The sequence below is a fragment of the Oryzias melastigma genome, linkage group LG12 (genome assembly GCF_002922805.2).
Source record: "Oryzias melastigma strain HK-1 linkage group LG12, ASM292280v2, whole genome shotgun sequence".
Classification (NCBI taxonomy): Eukaryota; Metazoa; Chordata; class Actinopteri; order Beloniformes; family Adrianichthyidae; genus Oryzias; species Oryzias melastigma.
In genome coordinates this window covers 21082907-21110676 of record NC_050523.1, presented here as the reverse complement: position 1 = coordinate 21110676, position 27770 = coordinate 21082907, and the positions used below count along the sequence as shown (strand labels likewise).

The 27770-nt window shown below is 39.7% G+C and overlaps 1 protein-coding gene across 1 annotated transcript in view; it reads left to right on the top strand.

Moving 5' to 3' along the window:
* The window catches only part of igsf9a (immunoglobulin superfamily, member 9a), an 85570-nt gene extending 58264 nt beyond the window's left edge, over nt 1-27306 (top strand). The window contains exons 9-21 of the mRNA XM_024257748.2: nt 1998-2140; nt 4746-4886; nt 5302-5418; nt 12779-12929; nt 13169-13280; nt 16085-16275; nt 18531-18748; nt 19056-19140; nt 21787-21960; nt 22343-22379; nt 22645-24669; nt 25763-25836; nt 26339-27306. Coding sequence (XP_024113516.1) covers nt 1998-2140; nt 4746-4886; nt 5302-5418; nt 12779-12929; nt 13169-13280; nt 16085-16275; nt 18531-18748; nt 19056-19140; nt 21787-21960; nt 22343-22379; nt 22645-24669; nt 25763-25836; nt 26339-26499 — 3629 coding nt within the window. The 3' untranslated portion in view covers nt 26500-27306. The remainder of the gene's footprint in view (nt 1-1997; nt 2141-4745; nt 4887-5301; nt 5419-12778; nt 12930-13168; nt 13281-16084; nt 16276-18530; nt 18749-19055; nt 19141-21786; nt 21961-22342; nt 22380-22644; nt 24670-25762; nt 25837-26338) is intronic.
* Nucleotides 27307-27770: the final 464 nt, after the last annotated feature.

Sequence of the window (27770 nt, the reverse complement as noted above, 5' to 3'; positions counted from 1 at the left end):
TTGAGAAGCAGTTTAATAAAGACAATGACATTTCAAGGTTGTTGATAAAAACTTATCACACATGCTGCTCAAAACATTAAAGGAACACTAAAAACATCAGATCATGACTTTTGGACCCGATCAGACTCATTCTGATCCAAATTCCCTTCTGATCGAGATAGCTGGGTTATACCGATTGTTGATCTGATTGTGGTGCATGTAAACAATCTATTCGATTGGGTGTCATTACTGCATTATTTTACGTCACGCGTAGATGGTGTGGCACTCCAGAGGAGACTTCGAAGCGCGCAAAGGCCCGATCGGCTGCAGCCAGACTCAAAGCTTTATGTTTGCAAGCAGGGGGAGGGTGCTTTGTTGGAGTTTGCGCTTCGGACTGCATCGAGCTATCATCGAGCTAGCACCGAGCTATGATCAAGCTAGCACCGATCGGCTTCGGCATGGTATGAGCTGGCAGAGGCAGCTTTTGAATGCGGGAATGCCACTCCAAACAGTTCTCTGAAACTTCAAACAATCATTTAAATTTGTGTTATCAATCGTGACCAGATAAATTAAAGGCTGGTGTTATTTCCATTGATTTACGTGCGGCCCAGAGGCACATTGCTGCATTTCCTGCATGGATTTAGCCCTTCCTGCAGGTCTGTATGGCCAAGAATAAGATACTGATCACACAGATTTTATTAATGATAATAAAAGTACGCTCAGAGGAACATTTCATTCTATGGTGCAGCTTTGTTAACAATGGAACTCACCATTTCTTCTTCAGTGGCTATATCCGGTATTTTATACAGTTCTGCACATGTCAAAAAGATTTATTCTGATCAAAAGTGTGGTTTATGTATGTTTGTTACAGTTGTGGTGTTAAAGGGTTAAAGAACCATAAACACAGTTCTATTCTAATCCGAGCTTTGATCCAATCAAGGACATTTTGCACATGTAACCACAGCTAGTGATCCAATCAGTGTAATTCTCTACATCTTCTCCAGATGCTTTTACATCTTTAACTTCAGATTAATTGTGTCCTCCTCTGTGAAAGCAAAGGGCTCTAGTGGTGAACCTGCAGTTTCCAGTATTCTGTAGTAAAAGCAAACCAAACCCCACAGCTGGACCCCCTCGAGGAGGCCTGGCTGCTTCTATCTGCTTGGTTAAGTGCAATCACTGCATTGATCTTTTGGAGGTTATTTTCAGAAACGAACACAAAATGAGCAAATACCACCAAAAAATTTCTCCAGCCCTGTCCCCACCTCCTGGTCTTCATGCTCCTCAAACTGTTGGCAGACAGATACCCGGCTTTGGTGCTTCTCCTGAAGGAGAAGCTGCCACTGAAGCCTCTGCAGCATCCAGGTTTCACTTCACAGACCCTGTAGTGACGCTGGCCTCAGCCAAACACAAAAGTAGTAAAAAAACAACAACCAGGAATGATGAGGAGGGAAGACATGTCAGTGGCATCAAACTATCAAATGATTGTGGGTGTGGGAGCTTACAGCGGTAAACACAGCTCCGTCCAGTTAATGGTCACAGCAGATAATGTTTTAAAAGTATCTCACAAGCAGCACCTTACACTGGTGCTCTAAAAATACACACAGACGCTTGTGTTGCAGCGCTGCCACTGAAAGACATCATTATTTCACAAACAGGAGGGAGAAAGCAGAAAACCATTAACCAGGAGGATGAGGTGATTCAAAGGAAAGTAACACGTGGACTTTGTGTCACATTATTTCAGGGGAAGCGTGAGACCTTGTTGATCATTTCAAAGTTTTTCTTTTGTTTTTTTAAGAAAAAAACATGTATTTAATCATAGTTCTGCTACAATCAGCTGTTTTATTATAAGCATTTTATTCATTTTTGTAAGAATTTCCTGTTAGTTGCAAATATGAGTATAAATCACAGAAAAGTGCAGCGTTTCACCAAAACTGTCAGCTATTGGATTGTTTTTGTTTGTACTCTATCACAAAATGTTTGAAACTAATCAGAAGCTTTTGTTTTTCTCTCGTCTGCAGACCCAGCCCGAGTCACTCACATGCCCAAGGAAACGTACCTCCCCACAGGTATGGAGGGGAGGATCTCCTGCTCGGTGGCAGCCCAGCCTCCGCTGCTTCGTGTGGACTGGACAAAAGACGGAGAGCCTCTCGACCTCGCTTTGGTAGGAACAGAAGGATGACCTTCAATTCCTTTTAAAAACTCATCACCGCTCTTAGTTTTCTGTGATTTATTTCATATTAAAACTGATATTAACAGCACTACACAATAAGGTAATGCAAAGAAAATGTTGAGTTTTCTACGGTGGCCCTGAAGTGCAAATTTCACCAACAGATCTCTCAACACAAACACATATTAAAGACCCACTCCAATGAAAATGGTCTTTTTAAGCTTGATATTATAGCATTTTCTCATAATTGAACCTATACAACATAATTTATGATTAAAACTGCTCAAACCTGTACGACTGGATTGATCCAATATTGCTCGGGACGGGGTTGCTCAAAGCCAATAGTCCCGCCAACAACCCAGAATTATGTTTCTAATGAGCTACTGCTGCTGGAAATAAAATATTTCCTAAAAAACGACAAAGACTTTTTTTATTGTGGCTAAAAACTGCAAAATCATAATTTAAAGATCACTGGGAACGATTTTACAATAGAAAAAATATGGTTGGAGTGGGACTTTAAGATCACCACAACAATTAAGAAAGAAAAACAAGTAATAAAAAACAGATTTCATCTTAGAAATCAAAACAAAACTTGTGTTTCACACCCCTGGTTTAAATAGTCTCATTACTATAAATATTTATTAATTTACATGGAAGTTTTTTATGAACCGTGTAGAGACTGCTCAAAACTCTTACTAACTTTTTATTTTGTTATTTTTAACATTGATTTTATGTGTTTTTGCTGTTGATTGACAAAGCTAAACCTCCTTGCTCATTGTCTAGAGTTGAGACTTAACTTTTCTGCTAACGCTCGCACATTTACAGAAATGTTCATTAATCTGCACTGTCCCAGTTCAAAGAAATATAAAATAAAATTCACTTTTATTCTTCCATTTCCTGCAGCAGCAGTCAAAAATCTTTTGGCTGAAACCCGTCTGTCTGAGGTTAGCTAACCGATGACAATAGTAAAACCCAGCATGTACAGTATTACGTAATAAGACTCTGACAGATGAAGACATGTTTTATGAGATTAATCAATAATCAACAAGCACTTCACTTTGGTACTTGAAAAAACAAAAACAAAACAGATTACATTACTATGAAAACTGTAACTGTAACTAAGAAGGGGTGGGATCATATAGGTTTGATTCTTCCCACTCCTTTTCCAACGATCAATAAAACTCTACTTGACTTTAGTTAATAACTAAGATACTTAAAGCATCAAATGTGACATAGGTGTGTTTTTATTTTTGTTAGTCTGTTTTCTATTTTCTAATCAATGCATTTCATTATTTCTGTAATGAGTTTGAAATATCTGGGTTTTGTCCTGTATTTTTCTCAATCACTTTAGAAAAAACTCAAACATCACAAAAATCACACGTCATCCAATCAGCAGAATCCCATCGTACCTGCCTTTTCCTGTGTCTCAGTGTATGAAATTATGAATTTCTCATTTCCGGAAATGTTGTTTTCTGAAGCGTTTCACTTTATTTCTGAAATGTAATGTTACTTATTTTTCTTTTTTAATTGTGATTATGATCTTTAATGTTTTTGTATTTAGTGATTTGTTGGTTAAGACTCTTTGAACGTTTCCAATACTATATGCTTGGAAATATCCGCTTCTCATCAGCAGGACATTTTCTTCTGGACACTGATGGAAGCTCACTCAATTTTTTTTTATCTATTAAGGCATTTTAATCATTTACATTTTAATGGACGCAGCTAATGTGTTCGATCTTAAAAGCTTGAGAGGCAACCCCTGAGGAATTCTCCAGCACCTGCTCTTCTTCACTTTGATCTATTCATCCTCTTATTAAAGAGATGAATGAAGCTCTATATATAATAGAACCGGACACCTCATTTTTTTTAACCTCTGTCCGTCTGCTGTCTCACTGGAGAAACAACTTCCTCATGAATATTTCTTTCAAAGTAAAAGCCCACCTTAGTAGCCTTTTAACTTGTTTTACATGCAGGAAATTCCTTGTCCTCCCCCACAGATCACCTCCCATCCCCTTCTAGACCTGGCTGGAGATGTAGACGAGGTGGTGGATGAGATGTGATAGATTTCTGTAGCGCAGGACTCCAGGGGGGGGGGGCTGGAGTCAGGCTGTTATTCTGCCAATTATTCCAATTCAGCAGCACAAGCCAGCAGACTCGCAGCAACACAAACCGCTTCAGTCTGTCCAGAATTATGGCAATTTTGACTTCATTAAACTGAGTGGGAGCCTTTGGAGCAGGTAAATCACAACATTAGCTTTTCTTTTTTTTCCTGAAGCTTAATGGAAGAAAAAGTGAATTTAAAAGTTTAAAAGCTTTTAGTGCAAAAGCTTAGAAATTGAAACTATAAAGAACATTTATGTCCAGAGTGTTTGGAGAAGAAAAGTGACAAGAACAAAACATCATTCTGTCCTTTTCTGTATTTGGGATCATTTATGATATCATTATAAGAAATCAAAAGTTACACTTGCGTTAATTCTTTAAAAGCTGTTGAGCTTCAATGTTTATAACATTTCTTTGTCCTTTGAAAAGTGTACAACTTTCTTTTTCTTCTATCAAGATTCAATTTTTTTTTTTTTTGTTCAATTTTTCTCTCTCAAAGTATCCAGGATGGTCCCTAAAAGCTGAAGGTACCCTGGTCATGGCGACCATTAATGAGGACGCTGCCGGCACATACACATGCACTCCATATAACAGCTATGGCAGCATGGGATCATCCGAGCCAACCAGAGCCGTGCTGCAGGTTAGTGTCCAGGATGAATGCTAAACAGAATGTAAAACACATCCATAGAGTGAGGTGCAGAATTCATTTCATGCACAAAAACAAAAATATCGTCCGACATTCAGAAACTCAAAGGCTTCTGGTCTCGTTAAATAATTGACTGTATTTTAATGAACCGTGTCTGTCAGAGCAATCGGAAGCAAAAAAAGACTTTCTGTTGACCTTTTCCCGCTCAAGTGTCAGCCCTCTGATATTAATAGAAGTCAGCACAGATTTACTACAATGGTGGCACTTGGCGGGGAGTTAATTGTGTTGCTAATCCTTTTGTTATTAGGATAATCTTGTCCAAGCCGGCAGTAAGCCAGTCTTGAAATCCACTGTTGGCATCGCTGCAATCTGGTCTGGTTTTAGCTGTATTTGCTGTGGCAATTCACAGGACCCCCCATCATTCAGCACGCCTCCGGAGGAGCAGTACAAACTGGAGGCCGGAGGAAAGCTGCTCATTCCTTGTCAAGGAAGTGTGGAGTCAACGAGCAGAGCGACCTGGAGGAAGGTAAATATGTCCGATCAATATATGTTGTGTTTTTGTCCACTGTTCATATTCCTGATTTCCTTAATTTACCAGGACATGTTGTAGTGAGGACTTCCTGTTTAGAAGATTACCAAATGACCTTGGTTGGAGGCACAACCTCAGTTTTATTGATATCTTGTGTTTTGTGGCAAATAAATTTAATCTGCTCTTGTTTTAAATATGGTGTAGATTTATCTGCTGGGTTGTTCATCACATATTTGGCCAATTTCTTGTATTGTTTGAAAATTCAGCCATAATTTCAAGTAAGTTCAAATACTATAATTAAATGTAATATTTGTGTATATTAAACTGCCATCTTAAGTCACAAAGTCTTCTATTTATCAAAAAGATACAATATACTCTGAAGTTGACTTTATGTTTTAAAATTTGTTTCTAAATTTGGCTTCATTTCACATATGACTACAATTGATTTTAGGCACACAATAATGCCTCAGTAACACGTGCTCTTACAGGTGGATGTGGGCTCTGAAATGAATGGAATGAATCTGTGGATGAATGTGAGTGGGAAAAGCACAAAGCTGATTCACGAGCTGTTGCACACGTTTATGACTGCACAGTACACATGTAACGATTCTTCGAGAATCAGTAAAAAAACAGTTCAAAATCGTCAACATGTTCATCGCTGCTGAAAATTTAAAAATAAGTTGCCTGTGCCTACATTTAGAAATGCAGATCAGATGACATTTCTTCATGCAGGCTTGCTGTGAGTGTGTCAGATTTCCTTCGGATTTAAAACAACACCGCTTTGTTGGAACCAGTCAGCGTCAGTATGCAGTGATTGGTTCAAAGCCAACATTTCTTCAGAAACCACTCTTACCATTCCAAGACATTTTCCCTCCCAACTCATCATATATGGACATAGGGTTTGAGTTCTCTCCGCATCACTTTCTGACGTTTTGGGTGTTCCCACTTTTTTTTTTTTTTTTTAATGCTAGCTGTTCCATTAAATCAGGTGTCCCCAACCCTCATGATGTGAACAGGTCTGAGGTTCATTTAGCAATGGGCTACAGATGCTAATCAGGGGTTCCCAACCCTTGGGATGCAACCTGGTACCGGTTCTGTGTTTGTTACCATGCGTCCCCAACCCTCGGGATGGGATGTTGTAACAGACACCGAAACGATACCAGGTTAGGGTGCCAGTATCACAGGTCCCAGACCCTAGGGACGTGGTAACCCAACTGGTACCAGGTTAGGGTACCAGTACCATGAGTCCCGAACCCTCAGAATGTTGTTACAGACATGGAACTGGTACCAGGTTAGGGCAATGATACCGGTCCATGTCCTAGTATCAGTCTGATAGCAGCATTGGTACCAGTCCACGTCCCAAGGGTTAGGGACACCTGATTTCATGGGAATAGACAGCACATCAAAAAACGACAAGTTGGGGACACCCAAAATGTCAAAAAGTGACGTGGAGGGGGTCTGAACCATTTGTCCATATATGACGAGTTGATAGTGAGAATGTTTAGGCCAGTCAGGAGTGACCTTGTTGGAAGTCCACACCCCTACCACTTAAGTCCATCAAACATTTCTAACGCTTTAGGTAGGTGCCAGCATGTACCACATACTTTTATTTAAGAATCTGATTGGTCCATTTTTAACTTGAATAACTTGCAATAAATATGTATCAGAGCAAGAATGGTTATTCTGACAATGAGATTGACTGAGTAGTAGCTGTTTATTCTCTATAGAAGTGTATAGAATTTTGGTTTCTTTGAGCCATACGACTGCTAAAGGGCAGCCAATTGTAAATGGGAAAATAACTAATATATGAGCCAATATTATTTTTTTTAAATCCCATAAGTCAGCCTTGAGTAAGTCCCACACCCAAACAAACAACTATACAAAAAAAAAAAAAAACGCGACTTGTACTCTTAAAATTAAGTTCCTTCCTATTTGGAATGTTTGTGTTGAGGGGTCACTCAGTCCAGTTTACAGTCAATGCTGTTGACCCACTGTCAAAAATAGTAAATTGCTAAATAAGTTTGTGTTTGGGGCTTCCATTCCTAAGCAGTAGGAGAGGCATTTTACGTCAGAGGTGTAGAGTGAGATCAGCTCAGCAGCTTTAAAAAGGCATCAGGAAATCATCCACAGCTCCACTCTTATCTCCTCACGAGTCATCTAGGTGGTAAAGTAATGAGGAGCTTAATGATCCTGAACGTAGCACACATCAGCGTAACGCAGATAATCTTCCTAAATAAAAAACAGACCTTCTTCAGAGAGGAAAAAAATCTCTCAGTATTCTACTGAATATGATTTATCTATTAACTGTATCTGCTGTCAAGTGCAGCTCTGTTCCCTTGAGCAAATGCAGGAAAAAGAGGAGCAGTTCACCACGATTGCTTTTAAAACCTCAAACGTGACGTGGCTAAATGTACGTGAACTAAATCCTCCACATGATTAGTGAAGTTTGATGTGGGCAGACTCCAAGTCCTCCCAGAATTCCTTCAGAGCAGGCCATGACAGACAGAGACCAGTGATTAAATGTAATTCTTGGACACAGATTCAGCTTCTTTCCCATCTGACCCTGCTGTGAACCTTATTAGATGGATAGATGAACTGTAGAGTTGTGAACCTGAGCACAGGAAGAATGAGGATGAGGTATGTGGACTCAACCAGCAGGCCTTAAAAATTCTGCTTTTAACCCCAAATCATTAAATAAATTGTGAACTTGTGAGAAGTGATGTACAACGTTTCACTTAGGATAAAATAATTATATTGGGCTGTTTATTGAAAAAAAAAGTCAATTTGTTTGCTAAAGAATAATAAATCTTGAACTTTTAGAAATGTGAGAGTGAATGTTTTTTAAATTCTTAATTTTAATCATCAGGTGAACTAGATATGTTACATGTAGATAGGAGTTATCTGAAACCCCTGAGCTGTCCTCATGAATCCTGAGAAAATCATCAGTTATTTACTGGGCAGCAAAGAGACCGTATAGTCCCATCTTCTTTCCTAAAATCAGATGAGAATCTGCAGTCAGCCTAACACCGTGCACACTGAGCTGCTGGATCAATCCAGGCGAGACCATGCAAACTCTGTTCTGAAGAGCCCAGCTGGGTCTCAGAACTGCAATCTGTTTGCTTTGAGCTGACGGTGTTAACACCACGCCACCAAGCAGCGTATCAATGCAGTCCAGAGTAAAGAAGTTAGTGATGTGTGAACGGAAAAAGAGGGTTTGAACCAATAGGCTCTTCAACTGGTCCAGTGAGTACACAATGCTCAGAGGCTGAAAATCCTCATTGCATCATTTGAGTCTCAGCATAAGCTTTTTGCTGCATGTCAGTCCCACTTGATGTTCCAGTTTCCAAAACCAACTCCAGGACAATATAGATAAGGGAAAGCAAAACAGATATTTGTCAAAAAAAAGATTCAAGTTGGTTGTGCATCTTTTGGCCTAAAGACTAGTAATAGTTTTGAAAGGTCACATGGAGATCACACTCATGTGCTTATGCTTGGTTTTCCTCTGAAAAATCTATAATCCGAGCTGGAAGGGTTTAGAACAGGGGTCTGCAACCTTTAACCCTTAAAGAACCATCCGGGTCGATCTTTCACTGACCGTAACCCAAAGTCTTGCAAGAAAAATACAATTTATTTATGTTATTATTAGAATTATGATAAACATAAATAAACTATTGTTTTTTGGAATACATAAAACATTATTTTAATAAGAAATAGTTAACATAAGTTCACGTCTTCCTTTCCGAAAAAAAGACATCCTGCAGCAAATCTAGTAGTATGCATGTATGAGATGTTGGTAGTAATAAACAAGATATATATACAAAGTTTATATCACCATTGTTGGTGCATCTTAGCCAGAAATTTGAAATCTAATAAACTGAAATTAAATGGAGCTAACTAAGTCACCTTAATATGCTGTTGTAGAACCAAAACTTCAAAAACCCAGCTTGGACCCAACACAACTCAAGAACTTTAGACCCAAGCTCCCATTTCTGTCTAAATTGCTAGAAAAAGTGGTATCTGAACTGCTCACATCTTTTCTAGAGAACCGTAACATTTATAACACTTTTCAGTCTGGCTTCCACAAACACCACTCCACTGAAACAGCACTACTGAAAGTATCTAGTTACATTACTGCTGACTCTGGGAACTGCACAGTGCTAGTTCTGTTGGGCGTCTCTTCTGCCTTTGACACTGTTGACCATCGCATCCTGATAATGAGGCTGCATGATCTTGTTGTCTGGATCAGTTTTAAAATGATTTTCCTCCTATTTGTCTGACAGGATCTTCAGTGTGTCTGCTAATAATATGACGTCTGAGCCTAAAAAGCTGACCTATGGGGTACCTCAGGGCTCAGTCCTGGGGCAGCTCTTTTTCCTGCTGTATATGCTTCCTCTTGCCAAGTTAATCCAGCAGTTCAGTGATGTTTCTTACCGCTTCTTTGCAGATGACATCCAGGTGTCCTTAAGCAACTGTATCTCTCGAGTTAAGCAGTGGCTAAGTGACACCTTATTAGCTGATTATTGCCCCAGTCAGTGCCATATCTGCTATTAAATGCCAACTTGGTGCCCTGAGCCATTTAGGAAAACCCAGCTTGAGAAACCTATGAGTTGTGTTTGATGAAGCAGTGTCTCTTGATATAATCACCCAGCTGGCCGGCTCCGGCCTCCGGGCCTTGACTTTGATACATGTGGTCCTAAGAAGATGTTACTGTTTAAAATTGAAGACATTTTATTATTCTTTAACCATAGAGCCGTAAAGAGCCCCATGTGAGATCAGATTGTAGACCCCTGGTTCAGAGAATCCACATAGGATCATCAAGATCATTACAACAGTGTGAAGAATAACCTAAAGAAACAGTACAAACTGCTGTGACCCTCATTCATTTCCACGCACTTTTCCTAACACATCTGTATTTGTTTTATGGATTTTCTGTTGCACCTTTCTAAATGAAACATACATTTTCTACTTTCCAGTCCTGACTTCATCTGACTCAGGCAGCACTCAGGCATGTACACATTTATTTAACCAATCAAATGCATTTTCTGGGTGACTAGGCAACCTCTCCCATGCAAGCAAACAGCACTTGACCTTTGCTTGTGGGCAGTAGCATGTGTCAGTGCAGTGTGCTGTAGGAGGTGTGTTTTGACAGCACACAGCAAAGAAGTGTGCAGCTTGCCAAAGGAGAGTGAGTGAAGTCCTAATTTATGCAGTTTAACTTTTCCTCCACCTCCTCATCCAGGGAAGGAGGCGTCAATGTTTATCGGAACCTCAGCAGCGTGTTCAAGCTGCTAAGCCAGACCACTTTGAAATTATTCTGTAAAATGCATTTATCAAGTCCATGATTACTTACCTCACTTAAACTGGAACTCATTTAAATATATGTAACATTAACAGCTTGCAAATATCTGATAAATGACGATATAGTGGTCCGCTGGTTTCTACAATCAGACAGTTAAGAAAGGCTGCTTTAATATTTTACCACCAGACTGCTGAGTTATTTTTTCTTGAAAACATCAGGAAACTATACAAGTTCTATGCTTCTTCGCGCTTCCTGGTATTTTTTGTTGTGCACTCAGTGATGGTCGATTGCACACCGTGGCTGTAAAGACTCAGGATTGGGTTCCAGTAGCTTTTATGGCCACTCTGAAGGTTCTCGTTTGACCTGTGACTTGATATTTGCTTCTCTTTAGATTTTTTACCATACATTCAAACCCCAGTACACCTACTGTTTCTGAATATTCAAACCCTCATCCTGTCATGTTCAAAGTCACTTTAATCAGGGTTTGTTTGCTGGTTATTGGGTTTCTGGTCTTTTCATTCCCCATTACACAGCAGTACATGAATCAGACAGGAAACTGTACAGTACAAACTCCTCATCCTGGTTTCTGAGTGTCCTGTTATCAAAGAATCTGCTAGAATGACTGCTTTATATTTCTTTAAATGCTTTGGGTTTTATTTTCAGACGATATGACCCATTATTTACATAAGGATGGATGGTCATTTTGCTCCTGGTGGGACTGAAGATGGTCAAATGTATTCTGATTGTGCCTTAGTCCCATGAACCTGGAGGGTTTGACCCATACAAGTGCTGCAGATTTTTTGGATTGTCTGGACACACAGAGGGTCATAGACATGGAGAACAAGTGTATGTAGAACAGGCTTCTCAAACTTACCCTTGGGCCACTGTAGGCTGAGTCTGGCTGAGGCTGGGCTGTATGGGGTTCCATTTGTGCCAAAAATAGGTTTTTGTGTCCATTGTTCATATCTTTGAAACAAGTTTATTTAACATTTGTCAAAGTCTGTGTACTAATAAGCAATGTCTTCTGCGTGTCCTGTACAGGAGCTACATCCAACGACAAAAGCAAATGCAAAGTTTTAAGCATAAAACTGAAACATCACAAAGCAAATACAAAACTAACATGTAAGAAGCGTGGACATGCAGAAGATATTGCTTTGTAGACATTGAACTCTCATATTAAGGCAGGGGCCGCAAAATATCAACTTTGGCAGATTTTTTTGGCCACATATAAAGACAGTTTCTGCTGATAGAGGAACATCACAGATCTCAGTCTACCTGTGTGGCTTCAGCTACCAGGCAGCCCCAAAAATAAGAATTTCTCTCCTAAGAGCACAGCTGTCCATTTGACATTTTTCCTGGAATTCTGTTTTTTTTTTTTGCAGCTTTTTTCTTTTTTTTCATATATTTTCCTTGTTGTGTTTATGAAAAATAATAAAATTTTATTTTTTTGAGGGACGGTTGATCCAGCTGGATTTCAGGTCGGCTTGGCTGGAATCTGCTCGCCTCTCACAAAAGCGAAGGGCGGGACTTTCGCGTTGATCCGCGGAGTTTCCGCAACTTTTAGACAATGCCAGTGCTCATTGTCATAGAAAACTCATGTCGGACTCTATCCCAAAGTAAAATAATGGTAATTTTTTAATTGTTGGATTTCTAATAGCAGATGGGGCCGCCCCCAACTGACCCATCGTCTTCCGTCTTATTTATTAAAATAAAAGATCTCTTTTGTCCAAAAACTATAAATTAATGCCATGATCTCTCTTTAATTTAATAAAATAATAATTACAGAGTATAAAAAAGTTTACATTTAGATGGAGTTTTATTACGGTGATCTCACAGCGGCACATCAGGACACCGTCTGTTCCAGAGGGTTAAGTGTTCAGGACGACCTGTCGCCCCCAAAATTGTGAAGGATTATTTTTGTCATGTTGGCTCAAAACTTCCTGTTGGGTATCTGTGTGTACTGTACAGGTTTGGCCGTAAATACCCATAAAGGCAGTTGTGACGAAGTCATAAATGTACAGTTTTTTTTCCTCATGTGAATGATCTCCATCTTTTTAGGTCGACCCCATTCGCCCCATTTCTTACTCCATTGAACCCAACGGCTCTCTGCTGCTGCAGCCCCTCATCAAGGAGCACCACGGGGAGTGGGACTGCAGCATTTCCAACCGCGTGGCCACGATGAAAGCCCGCACTCAGATCTTTGTCCTCGGTGAGTGTTATGTCACAGAACCTCACTAGGACAGCGATTACATGAGCATTCTACATTTACTTCTGCTTCCCAGATTATTAATATGATTCTGTGTACCTGTTCTGCCCAGCATAGGCCTCCTCGCCGCCTCCTATGTATAAATGTGGTACATCAAGAGCTGGCCTCTAAACTTGTTCTGTTTCAGGTAGTTGAAATACTGGCCACTTTCCATCAACTCCTCTCCACTTCCTCCATCACAGGCACCAGTCCCCATGCAGCTTCCTCCATGTCCGTCTCTCCGGGGGTGAAGCAGGCCAACATATCCTGGGAAGCAGGCTTTGATGGAGGATCAGCACAGACATTTTCAGTTTGGTGGGTGTAACACCTCCCACTTTCTTCTGGGGCTGTAACCATGGCAGCCATCGACAGCACAGGCATTACTCTATTGATCTCTGGGATGATGAATTCATTTATCTGTTATCATCTCTTGGCAGCTACAATAATATGAGAAAAGTAAAAAAAAAGAAAAACGAGCTACTGTAAATCAAAGCATCATTTTGTAGTGACCGTAATAGATGGTGAAAAGGTTGCAAAGCATTTGTGCTTGTTTTTATTTTTTTATATACATTTAGAAATCACTTTAAGGCTTGGTTAAACCACACTGATGGAAATTCTCTCAAGCGTTGGAAGAAACAGACTTGCAAAGCAGTTAAAATTCATTTCATTGGCAAACCAACAAGAAGACTATATTTAGATTGTTCTGAGCGTTTAAGATGTTCAGAAGTCTTCTGCTTATATTTATTGCAGTAAAGCTAAAGAATTTAACATCACAGATGGAGGAGTTAAACAAGAAGCAGCTCTTTAGTGTTGCAAAGTGTCATAAGATGCTATGAATTATGTAAAAAAATGGTAATATATAAGATCAGAGCTGCAAAAACAATCCTCTAAAACTTGTTTTGATCATCACTGAAAAGAAGTTAAGAAAAACAGCATTTGGAAACTGCTAAAAGTTAAAGGAAGAGGTCATGTTTTTTTTCTGTAAACATGTCCAGAAAATGTTTTGTTGTTTGTTTTTTAGATGGAGAGAAGTGAGCGACCCCTCTTGTTTTTACTTAATGGTTTCCAGTAAATGGAAGAAACATGATAATGCTAATGCTTGTCGACTGCACTAGCTGTGCTGGCGCGTTTTCCCTTCCACTCACACAAATGTTTCTTACCAACATATCAAACCATTCCTGGAGCTCTTTGATGTTTTTCTTGGAAGCTGAACTCCTCTTTGTTGTTTTTCTTCCCTCTTTATGTTTTTTTCCTCTTTATTACAGTACTGATTGAGTACAGGGTCTACAGTACCTATTTGAAATAAAAAGGGCTGTTGTCACAGTTATAGCTCAAATTCTTTTTTTTAATGCACTCCGAAACAAAATAGTCTTTGTCTGATATCTTCAGAAATGTGCAATTCTTAGAATAACTCCACACTTTTTCACCTTGCATATGATTAATAAAAGATATTTTTACAAGCCTCATGGACAAATAACAAATGAAGAACCTCAGCTTTGATACAAACTAGAAAAATGTATTTTAATTAGAATTAAAAGCTCAGGGAACATTAATTCAGCCCTATAAAACCATCTGTATCATCATTTTATACAGGCGTTTCTGTGACCCCTTATGTAATTTGCAAGCGTCAAACTTGATATAGGTATGTCCAAATTCCTTCCTTTATCCCTAACTACTAAAACCTATACCTGTATAGAGCATGACTATCTAAAACCAATGCTCACTTCTTTTTTTAAACAGCAAATAAGATGTCTCTGATTAAATGAAGTGGAAATCTAATCAATACAAACATTTTATGATGACCAATTATGAATCCACTGTGTCCTGATGTTGAAAATGTTGATAGTTTATTTTAAAAAATTACATTTTAACACATATTTTTATCAAAAATTGTTCAAACACAAATATTGTGGTCTATATTCACCAATCTGGAGAGCATCAATGCTCAACGTTTTTTGCAAAGACTTATGGGAAATTTCTAGCGCACTTGATTTGGAATTGTAGATTCAGACTATAAAATGGAAAACACACTGTTTAGTGCTCTATATAGTGCAGGGGTTTGCAACCTTTAACACTAAAGAAATATTTGGTCCAGGTTTTTATGAACCTCAAAGTAAAAAAAATACACTTACTTTATGTTTTTGTGGCCATTGAACCATTCATTTACAAAATATAGCTTTGAAGTGCTCTCTACAATTTAGTTTTTCTATAGTTTATATAGGTCGGTATGTATATGGTATATTATAGTAGGTATATAGTCTATAGTTTTTAGTTTTTTATAACAAACATATGCTCTTTCACTTTTGACAATAGCACATTCAAGTCCCTTTCAAAATAAAACACATCCTGTGTTTAATGAGATCGTCCAGCTGCAGCAGATTTACTTTAATTAAAAATGCTAGAAACATGACATTTTCTATTATTGACTTTTGGTCTCCTTCATCCTCTTTCTTTTTTTACTAGTTAATAAAAACATGACAATATTAGTGTAAAATCCAAATTATTTTAAAATCTATACATGTAAATGCAATAAGATAATGTCGCTTTAATTATAAACCACTCTGACAGTAGATTAAACCTTTAACCACCATTTTGTTTAGTTAGGATTATCTGTCATGTAAAAAATATAAACATAAATTAATTAGTTAGTTAAGTTTGAAGTTTTCTTAAAAGCCAAAGAGCCACAATAGAGGAATAAAAGAGCTGCATGTGGGTTGCAGACCCCCGATGAAATGAGTAGTGAAAAATTCTGCCATAGTCCATGTTTTCTGCCATGTAGTTCCTCCTCATTCCACTAGGAGCAGTAGAAAGGCTTTTCCTGGTCATTTCAAAATGGCTGCTTCCATGAAATCTCAAAAACACTTTTGATCATAGTCAATACTATCTATATCTCATGAAAAAAATATATTGCAATTTTTTATGACTTCTTCAAAGGGTTTAAAAAACATCCTAATTGTTAATTATGTAAATTGTCAGTCAGTTCTTTGATGCAGTGGTCTGTAAAGGGTTCATCTCTAACACTTTCTGAATCTGTCGATGAGTATGAATGATGAAAGAAACCCAGTTTCCTGTCATTTTTCATCTGTTTTTGTCCTCCCTCCTCCTCCCCTCCTCTGCAGGGTGAAGAAGATGTCAGCTGGTGATACTGAGGGGAAGCAGGAATGGTTCTCTGTGCCCGTGCCCCCCTCCTCCAACACCACGCTTCAGGTCTCTGATCTGTCTCCTGCCACAGAATACCAGTTCAGCATCCTGTCCCAGAATAAATTTGGAACAGGTCCCTTCAGTGAGATTGTCACAACAAGGACTTTGGGTCAGTACCACCTCCAAATTTTCTCTTTAGAACTGACATTTTTTGTCAGAGAAAATGCAGGTTCCTGCTGCAGACTTTGCTGTAATCTTTATTTTCTAATTTCAGGTTAAAATCAAAATGTGTTGTTTGTATTTCCCTTATTCTATGACCAATGCAAACGTTTAGACTTAAAAATGTGAAGGGATAACCTTAATAGAAAAGCTCATTACAGGGCTGCCGGATTCAGATCCGACTCCCCTCATCACTCTTATACGCAGACAATAAAGAGTGCATAAATCTGAGGAAGTAATGAGGCACTTTCTCAGTTTTATGCATTGTCACTAGTTAAAAGGTGCATTTCATCTGCAGGAACCCTTTTCATGCACCGGTATCAATCACAGGAGCCGGGGGGTGAACTCCATCTTCATTTGCAAACACTCGTTCTGATGTGGACAATTAGAGATTGAATCAAAGCAGACTGGTTATGTTCTCAAACCCACAAGTCAGTCTTTTGTTCTCTGATTAGAACGGCTGTCCTTTAGAGAGGAATGTCATGAACAAACGACACGGTTTAGGTTACAAAGTCAAACATTACATTTTGAAAAATGGAACAGGGACATTTGCATTAGTAATTTTAACAGCCAACAAATTAGAGTTCATTCTGATTATAAAGTCCAATGTAAAGTTAAATGTTTTGTCAGTGGTAATAACTCTAACCATGCATTAAAGACATTAACAGAAATTTGGAATATTTTTAGCTGTCAATCAAACATTGGAGGTGAAGCCAGGGGGAACCACATGCTTCTACTGAGGCATCTGATTGGTCATTTTATTAATTGAATAACTTGTGATTAATAAAAAAAATCTTCAAAAATTAGGATTAGAAGGAAGATGTTAAGAAGAATGCATCATTCAGAATGGTTATTCTGTAAATGTAATGACTGAGAATTAACTATTTCTCAATGGAAGTCTATGGGATTTTGACCTTCTTGGAACCAGCGAGTCCTTCCTATTTGGAACATGAGAGGGGAGGGGTTGATGTGTCTAGTGAATATACTGTCAATGGCTGAAAAGAAAAAATAAAGCAAATTTCTTACATATAAAATAGACCACCAAGATAACCTTATTGCTAAGTCAACGTATTAGAGTAAGTAGCAGACATCTGTAGAGCGTCTCTCTCTTCTAAGCTTTATGCTATCTTCACACGAGGCATGTGACGCGTGTTCAAGAACAAATGGTCTTTACACTGAACTGTTGCTACTAGTGAATGTCTGCCTCCAGCTGGAAGAGGTTTCAATATATGTCTTAGTTTGCGTTGTATAATTCTGTCAGGGCATAAACCACAATCATTAACTTTTCCTCAATGATCAATTTTTTAATGGTTGGCACTTTCAAATCTGAGTCCCTGATAATAATAATAATAATAATAATAATAATAATAATAATAATGCTTTTTATTTAAAAGTGCCTTTGAAAACACTAAAGGACACTGTACAAAGTAAAAAGTAAAGCACAATAAAATTACTTTAGGAACATTTTAAAAGCACAATAAATAAATTGAGATCTTATTAAAATCAGATTATAGATGTAGGGTAGTTGTGATTTGGGAAAGCAGATTTAAACCAAAAGGTTTTGAGTCTGGATTGAAAAAACTGAGAAGGAGCCAGTGTTCCAAAGGTTGGGGGGCAGAGAGTTCCAGAGTTGGGGAAGCGAGTAGCTGAAGGCTCTGCTCTATATGGTGACCAGACGGGCTGATTGATCAAAGCTCAACTGGGTTTAGCTTTCAGTTTGCGTTCAGTGGCCACATGTTTTGTTTGTAGAGCCTGAAAACCATTGTAGAATTTGTGTAGAAACGCACACCCAGTGCTGCAGTATGGAGCTATTATTCACACCTTACTAATGACTCGAGGCATTAGGGCACCGTACTACAGTTACACAGTGTGTGTAACCTACATTAGCCTTACAAATACTTCACACACTTACCACGACAATGGTACATTCCATTTTCATGACTGCCTTAAGGTGGCCACACAACCTTTAAGGAAACTGCAGGACATGCCTAAGATGCAGCCGCTCCTTTCTATGACCCTCCACAGGTCCAGATAACTCAACCTACAAGACCCGTACGAATCAACCCCTGCACGGGTGTATGTGAACATCAGCAGTGTATTATCAGCTTTAGCATAAGCGACCTTCTCCTCAGCAGTAATTTAATTTGCTTGTCAAAAACTTTCCGCCTCATTGACTAAAAGTCTTTCTTATTCTCTCCGCATAAGATCCTCCACAGAGAAAAGCCAAACTGAAGCCGCCGGTGCCGCTCTCAGCTAATCAGGGCTCAGCAGGTGTTCTCCTGCACTGGTCCCCTCCTGAAGCTCAGAACCCCCCCATCACCGGCTTTGTTCTCCAAACCCGAACCGACAAAGGGGACTGGTTTAATTTGGACGGGAACATCAGTGCCAACAGCAGTGAAATCCTGATTCAGGGTCTCCAAAAGGTAAAAGCGGTGGAGCTGCTCCTCCTGCCTGATGTTGAATGTCTCGGAGATTCTCATCGTATTTATACCTCCTTGGTTTTTATTTTGAACTCTTTAATTAGCCCTCTACATGTCAGTCATCACTTGTCTGTCATCCTTTCCTCAGACTCTCTGCTGCTGCTTCTTCTCCCTGTTTGAAGTCCCCCTTTTTCTCTTCCGTATCGGCCTGCCTGAATTCAGATTAACTTCATTAGCATTGCAGGCGCAGTTGTGTGTTGACAAAGTGTGGTTTCATCCTCTCCACTATGTGTGTCGTCGGTGGCCTCAGGACGGCGTGCACGAGCTGCGACTGCTCTCTCGTCGCGGCGAGATGCTGAGCGAGCCCAGTCTATCCATCAATGTCAACATCAGTGGTAGGTGTTGGAGAGCGACCGTGCCCTTTAACAGGACTGCCCCACCTTCTGTTTCCACCCGTCTCCCCCTCTCAGCGTTCTTGTTGAAATCTTTTCTCTCTGGTTTTTTTTTGTCTTCTCTTTTAGCAGCATTAGACCAAAATTAGAACAGTTCTCCCGGGAAGCTGCCCATTAGAAGGCTGAGTGATAGACATTGTTCCTTCACTAACTCTGTGAAAGTCTTAGAAATATTCCTATAAATGTGACACGAATGCGAAATGAGATGCAGGACGTGACTGCGAGGGCTTGCACAATCCCACTGGGGTGTTGCCCAAAGAACATCACAGCAGCTGTATTCATTCTGTTTTACACAGCACTGCTGATTATCTCCGTTTGTTGTGTGGCTGAGCCCAATCTGCAACACAAACATGTTTCCAGTTTCATTATGAAGAAGGGGCTCATCGGGGAAGTCGATTACTTATTTCATGCACCTTTCACTGATAAAGTAACAGCATGAGGCAAGTGGCGTGAAATACACATGACTTTAGAAGAGTTGGTATGAGGATGGACAGCTCTGACACGAAACGTTTGGTCTTGGAAGATCAAAAGCAAATTTCAAGCTTACCTTTCATTTAATTTTTTTAAGGTCTTGAAGCTTCCTTTCAAGGCACTGTTTTAGTTTTTTTTCCTAAATAAATATTTATTTTTTAAAAATAATACAGTTGGTTTGCACAATAAATTAAAACATTTATGGTGAAATCAGTTTAAGCGCATCACAAGAGAAAAACGTAAACCCCATTAAATGGTTACTTCATATGTTTATTTTATTTAGCATAGACAGGGAGTCCATTAAAGCCCAAGCAAACACTACCTACATCGTTGTTAATTGTTCAGATTAGTTTTTGTTCTTTGGTGCGTTTCCCCAACATACAAGTTCAAACATGTCTTCTGTTAAGACAAGTTGAACTGTAACTTATAATGACTTTTATTTAAAAAAAATAGGGGTGTCAAATTATTGCAATTAATTAATTATAGACAAATTGGCGCTGTTTTTAAAAAATTGTGTTTATGTCATTTTAATCTATTATCTATTAGATAAGGGTTAATGCCCTTCCAGGAGTCTGTTATCAGAAATTACTGGACGTAGGTCTGATTGCGTTGGACAGTTGCTTTCGCAAAGTCCATTCAGTTCTGAAAATGGACACTTCGAAGGACATTATCCTTCTTTTACCACGGTCAATTACAAAATATAAATACATATTACAATAATTATTATTATTATTATTTTAATCTTGTTATATTTCTAATTTTAAGTTGTTTTTCACAATAAGCCGACTATTTGATACACATCGTGATGTATTGTTATGGTAATAGCTGGTAAACCTGTACCGACCTTCCTCTGTTGCAGTGGAGGGAAGTGAAAGTATCACTTCAGAGGGAAACATCACCTCTTATTGCTTATATTTGTACAAATGATGAAGAAAATGCTTGTTTCAAACAAACAAAAAAGCAAAGTCTAAATTGTTGAGTTTCTCCATTGTGACCTCCTCATGTCTCATCTTCTTCTTTTCGCTCTTTCTCTTCTTCAGGTTAAAGTAACCACAAAATCTCTTTGGGGGGAATCTTGAGGCACCTCATGATTCGATTAGATTATGATTCAGGAGGCAACAATTCGATTATGAAACTTTTCGATTATGAAACGATCTTCAGTGAGCTACATTTTTTTTTTAGAAATGTTTTGAAATGTTTGACACTAAAGCAAGGGTCTGCTACCTGAGGCTCCAGAGCCACACACAAAGGCCACAAAACTGAAAAGTTTCATTTCGAAAAGTACATCAGTTAGTAGCAACACAGAATTAAAGGAAAGTAAGATGCCTGCGAGACATCTGACTACAGTACCCATAATGCTCCAGCAATCCATTGAGTGGCTACTTCATAGTTTAACAAAGTTGCAATAAAATATTTTGACATATTTTTGTTCATGAAAAAATAATTGGAATGTGAGCAAACAAAACTAGAATTCATCCCTCCAGATTACAATTTAGATTTTCAATTTTTGAACAAATTCAAGATTTTTCGGTAAAAATATGGTACTAGTTTTTTTTTTTTTTTTTTAATTATTTCAGAAATGACACTATACTACAACATTTACTGCAAGATGGTCCAATGTGATCCAGGGTATCTTTAAAGGAAGTTATTTGAACCTCTGTTAAAAGCTAATTCATATATTGAATAAAGGGCTACTTTCTCTATATGTTCACGTTTTTTATGAAAATACATAATAATTCATATTTATCCTAATAGTTACATTAAAATATCATTGTTCTAGTTTTATATAGGGTGAAGAAAGTCTTTATGACTCCTCGCAGGATTGTGTTCAATTTTGATTTTTTACTGCATCATGATGTTACAAATTTAAATAAAAATACCTCAAAATGAAGCTTTTTCCAGCTATTATAATTCAACATAGATTACTTAGGTTAATCACTTACAGGTCAAAATTACTTATTCAGTCAAAAAAATGAATCGCATGACAGCCAAAAATAAAACAGTTGCAGTGAAATGGAAAATAAATACCTTTTCTTTTGTTTTGTTATTTGTTCAAGTCTTTTTGTGCAGCCCTACTCCATACACATTGTTTTTTCAACCAACATCTTTACCTCACAGGGATGGGGATGGTTCCAGCCACGTCCCGGCACCTGGAGGAGTCCGTCCCGGTGCCGCTGCTCACCGGCGTTCTGGGCGGGGTCGGTTTCATGTGCCTGGCGCTAGTCTTGCTGCTTGGCTCCGCCTGTGTCATCAACCGCGTGGTGAAGCGACGCCGCGGCAAGAGAAAAGACGGTAAAATATGAGTCTGGCTGTGGACACTCAGCAGACAGTGCTGCTGTTGATGGAGTGTGTCATGAATATCATCATTTATTCAATGAAATATTGGAGGCACTTCTTAGCCATCACATAAGCCTGTCCCTTTTGCATACATTAACATCCCCATCCTCCATCCATTTAGCCGTAAAAGTTATTGATGTCATTTACATTACTTTTTAATTTGGGTCATTTCTCATTAGTGGCTGATGAATGGAATTGTAGAAACTTTTGAACAGGCTGGGTGCCTGGGGCCCTTTAATGGGCTCTCTTTTATGGTTGGTTATGTTTTTATTTCATGGTCAGTTTGGTTGAATTCCTCTGAATCAGACGGCGTTTTGCCGCTCTCCCTCCCTTTCAGAGTCCCTTCCTGCCATCTATAAATGCTCCCAGTCAACGTAAGTCCCCCTCTATCATTTCATTGTGTTCCTGCGATTGACCTTTCCTTCTCCGTTTCTTCGAATTTGCTGGAAATGCCAAAAGTTTTTGCTCCTATATCTTTTCTCTCCCCCTTACCTTCATCTATTGCTTCGCCTGCTGCTGTCAACATATCTCCTCTTCTCACCCTCTCTTTCACTTAGTTTGCCGCCTCTGTTTTTCTTTTGAACACCTGAGATTTTTCTTAGAATTTCTCTTGCCACCTTTTTTCCCTCACTCTCACAGGAAGACGTCAGGCAGCAGCAGTCCAGACAGTTTGTTGAAGAAAAGTCTTCTTCCAGCCAGCCCCGACTACCCCACACCTTCGTCTACCATCACCTCGTCCTCCTCGCAGACTGACACTTTTCCTACAAGCGCGGAGAAGCTTCGTCGGTCTAATGATGGTGGGCGCCGCCTCACAAAGACAGCTTCCCTGATGTCTCCTTCCATTGAACTGATCTCAAGAGGTCCAGATGGACGATTTGCTGTCCCAGCTTACAACCACAACAGTAACAGTAACGCAAATGTCAGACATGACCGACCCTCTAAAGTCAGAAGGTCTGTGTCATTGCATTCAGACGCCAAAGACGTGCCGTTTGTGCTCTCCGTTGATTTCCCTCCTTACGCACCAGTGAGTGACAGAGTCCTGCAGCGCCACACTCCGACTGTGGACGACCGGGAAAGCTGCAGCGGCTCTGCTGACCTCTGCAGCCTCTGCTCCAACAGCAGTCTAGCTACCACGCACCAGGACAGAGGAATTACTCCGGTCTTTCCGGTCCTCCCCCATATCAAATCTAGCCTGCATCAAGCAGCAACGACAGCCAGCTCTCTGCTGCTCCAAATGGAAGACGAGCGAGAACGAGGGAACCTGAGTCGCTGCCTGAAGCTCGCTCAGGAGAGGGAGGAGCTGGAGCGGGAGCTTCAGAGGTACACCTTCCAACGAAACTCATGGAGAGGAACCATGACACAGCCCTTACACCCAGACGGAAGGGAAGAGCTTTCCTGGGAGTACAAAAGCAGGACATTACCGCACAAATATAATCAGATAGACCAGAAAAGGTCACGCCTGTCCTCGTCTTCTGTCTTTTGGGAGGCCCATCCGTTTGTGTCCCAGCCGAGTCTTCTGTCCCCGAGGAAGAACCCATCATCACCGTCAACTGATTCGTGTTTCCAGTCGAGTATCAATCCTTTCCCATCTTTGCTTCTGCCTGAGGAGACATGCAGTTTTTCACAAGCACAGTTAGCTTTCCCACATCTCTCCACAAAGAGCCAACAGCTTGAAGATGTTTCAGTGCTAGACGCTCAAAGCAGCAATTCCTTTACTGAGGCAAAGAGAAGGAACTACCTTGGTACATCTTCCCCCTGTCGCATCAAATGCAAAGAAGCTTGTCAATCTGATCCTAATGCTTCATCCACCTTCTCCAGGCTGGAACCCCAGTCCCCTCAGGAAGGTCTCAACGTTGAGATGAGTGTAGATGAGCCAGAGTTTGAGGTGACTGAGCTGCAGCCTCCACTCCCCACAATACACCACGAGGCGTCCTCTCATGTTCAATACAGACGCCTTCGGACCCAAAAACTCCGACATCAGGACATGAAGAGGAGCAGAAGCTTCAACTGCCCCATCCCAGAGTCTGCTGACAGTACTCCCCAGTACCATCCACGTTCTTCAGAACAAGGGTCAAAGAGATGGGAATCTAAGCAGAGAAGTCGGAGTCTGGACTTGAGGAGACAAAACAAACCCGTCTTTCTTGCTCCTGACGCTTGGATAGAATCTATTAGTCAGGAAGATTGCTCTGCGGCTTCCTCCCCTGGACCTGTCTTCTGGGAAGCTCCGCAACGAAATATTCACAAATACTCTGCAAACTCATCCCCAGCCATCCAAACGTCCCACCACCGCCCTCCTGCCACAGACCGTTTGACTCTGAGGAGTCCAAAGAGGCCAGTACCAAATGCTGACCTGGCTTTTATCTACGAGCCAAAGCGACACGTGTCCTTCTCAACCACAAATCAAGAGGCCTCAAGAGAAGCCAGTTTCAGGTACGCCGTTAAAGGAGTCCCGGTCACCTCACCGCCTCACTCTGTTGAGGAGGAGCTGGAACTGGAAGTAGGAAACTACGAGAGAGCGTCAGAGTCTGGGGGCAGCTACAGCAGCTATGCTAGCAGCGGCCGAGGCAGCATGGACCCTTCCAACCCCATCAGCTCCCCTGAGACAGTGCAGGACAACACGGGGAGCTCAGGGAACGCCAGGAAACAAGCGATACCAAACCAAAGGTATTACTGCACACAGGATGGGGACACTTTTTAGATGCTTGAGATGCACAGATTTCTGTGGCGTTCAAACTGAAGAAATTTGTTTTTTTATTTAAAAAGAAATGGCTTTAAAAAAATATACCAAATTTAATCTGCAATGTCACTTATGACTCTACGGTGTTCTGATTATGGATGGTTTATTAAAAATTATACTTAACACATCTAACATATTTAGACACATGTTGACAATGTTAGTAAGCGGTGATTGGTCCGAGTCTGTCTGAGTCATCATTTCTATGGCAACCACTCTTACTAATCAGAGTTGAGTTTGTTAGAAAGCCACACCCCCTCCTATGACAGCGGGCTCGGAAGAATCTGTCATAAAAATGTTTCAAGCATTCAAGATGGGGGCCAGCGGGCAACTTTTGCTGAGGCATCTGATTAGTCAGTTTATCACTTGAATAATTTGCGATAAAACAATATATTGAAAAATAAATATTTTGCAAGAATATGTTAAAAAGAGACGCCAGAGCAGCATTGATTATTCTGACAAATACAATGAAGAGTAAAGAGCTGTTTATTTCCCCATAGAATCACAGGGTTTTTGCTTTCTGGGACCAGCAGGTACTTCCTGGAACGTGAGAGGGGAGGGGATAGTGTGTCCAGGTCTCATAAACAATGTCAGTAAAACATTACAAAAAAAGTCACATTAGCAAATTCAAAGTAACAACCAAACTTGTATAAAAAAAGAAAAGAGGCTGACATTTTGACAGAACACTTTGTTCCCTTTATCAGTAAGCACAACCAGAATTAATCCATGTATTTATAAGGCTCTCTGGTTTTTAAGGCACATTGTCTTTTTTTTTTCTTTAAACTCACTTTGTAGTTTGGTAAATACAGTACTAATTTACTGAGAATGATAAGCAATTTCTTTAAAGTGTCTTTTTAAATTGATCATTCTAATTTGATATTTCCAACGTGGAATTTTTGGGTAAAAACAGATCAATGAGAACAACTAAATGTTTTAAATTGTATAGTTAAGTTTTTAAAAAGTTCCCATTACTGTCCTTTAAACATTCAAACTGCCATTACATTAAAAAAATCTCTTCTTTAGGAGAAAGCCTTCTGTGGATGAGAGTTATGAGTGGGATGCTGCTGATTTCAGCTCACAGCCAGGTGCCCAGGATGGTGAGTATTTATTTATTTTTTTTACTTACTATGCAATTTCTATTTACTACAAACGCTACAGGAGAACTTACAGACATCTGTTTCTATGTCCTAGTTTTTAAATGAAGTTTTTAAATCATCGTTGTTGTTCAATTATTCTTATATCAAGAAATAATAGCTCCCTGTCATTATTTTAGTGTTATCCTGATGAGACTGCTCCGAATAATTAGGGTTGCTGTTCCTGTCTCAGCGTTGTGTGAAGGAGAGAAATCAGAAGTCGACTTTGCTGTGAAGCATGGCACTGTGCTGCTTCAGCTCATCAGCGGTTGATCTGTTATTAATTTTTTTTAAAGCTGCAACAGAATAAAAGAAAAGAGTGGCTGATAATGCGTCTCCTTGAGTTGTTTGGAGCAGCATCAGGGACAGATCCGCCGCTGCTGTTTGTTACCTGTGACTCCATCACAGCTTTTGATGTTAAAGATTATGAGGATTAAAAACATCTCTCTTTTTTCTTCTTTTTCAGGCGCTTTCCCTTTAATGCAGCTACAGAAGATCATTACAGCTTGTAGTCCTCCCAGCATGCCGCGCTCCACTAAAGTACAGAAGAAGTGCGCACAGCTGCCTTCACCTCCGGGGCATCAAAGCAGCTCTGCTCAGGCTGAACCAGACGCCGTGCTGTTCTGACAGGACCGACCTCGGCTCGTATCACCTGGTGTGTCCCTTCACATATTGACACGGATCACTGCGTGACCAAAGCGCATTTGGCACAAAGGGAGCTCGATTTTCACCCCAAAATATAAGGAAAAAGTGAGACCAAAAGATACAGCAGCTTCTGCGTCACCTTTTTTGTTAAGTTTTGTTCAAAAGTTTGTAGCAGAGATAAAAAAAATAATAACTTTTATGTGATTCGTTCTGACTCATCACACTCGGGTTGTTTTCTTTTTGCGAGAGTCTGCTGATATCAAAGTGTTCGGCGCGCTTAAGGATTCACCACATTCTGTTGAGCAGTTTGACAATTCATCATCTAGAGATGACTTCACCGCCACAGACGACAGGACCGGCTTAGTCATCACAAACGTTCTGGTCCACGCTGTGCATGGATATGTAATTAGATTTTATCAATCACTGCCAGCAGGTCCAGCTCGGACTTGCCTGTTCACCGGCAAAGCTTGTGACCCTGAAATCCACACTGAATTTCAAAAGGTTGATTATGTCCTTGACCTTTGGGTTCAACAAAAAAAAAATGTTTAAGAGATTTTAAAAGTTTACGCTGAAAAAACAGGCCTCTTAGAAATAAGTCAAATTCTCACCCCATTGGCAGACTTTTGTTAAATAAGCAAAAAAAAAATCTTACAGCAAGAAATCTTATTTTAAGAAAAAAAAAATCAAATGAAACTGCTATTGAATAACTTTTTTAAGAAGATTATTTTTCTTGAAAAGAAGGATTCATTTGTGACATTTATTTTAAATCTATTTTTACCCTTTAACACCGGAGCTCCAGCATTTATGTTCTTTGATTTACTGTCATTTTTTAATAGTTATCACGATCGTGTAAACGGTTGAAAAGTTACAGCATGTTAAAGATTTAGTGCTTCAGTGACGCCTCAGGTGTTAAAGGGTTAAGCAGCTTCTATAAAGGTTTTTGCCTTTTTTGTTTTCTCGTTCTCAGGGAATTATTGTATAAATGTGACCAAATATGTGAAATACATTTCTAGTTTTTTTTGTTAAAAAACTGAAAAGGATGTAAATTAAATCAATCTACTGTGACCAATTTTTGTTTCAAAAAGGGAAACATGCTGCATTTAGCATTTAATAGATGTGTCCAAACCCCTCCACCATCGGAGTCGCTATGTTTTTGAGCGATTGTGTTTGTCAAGCTCTCACTTAGACCAAATTGCGCTGATCGTGTCGACCTTTGAGGAAATAGAATGAAGAATCTGGACCTCCTGAAGCTG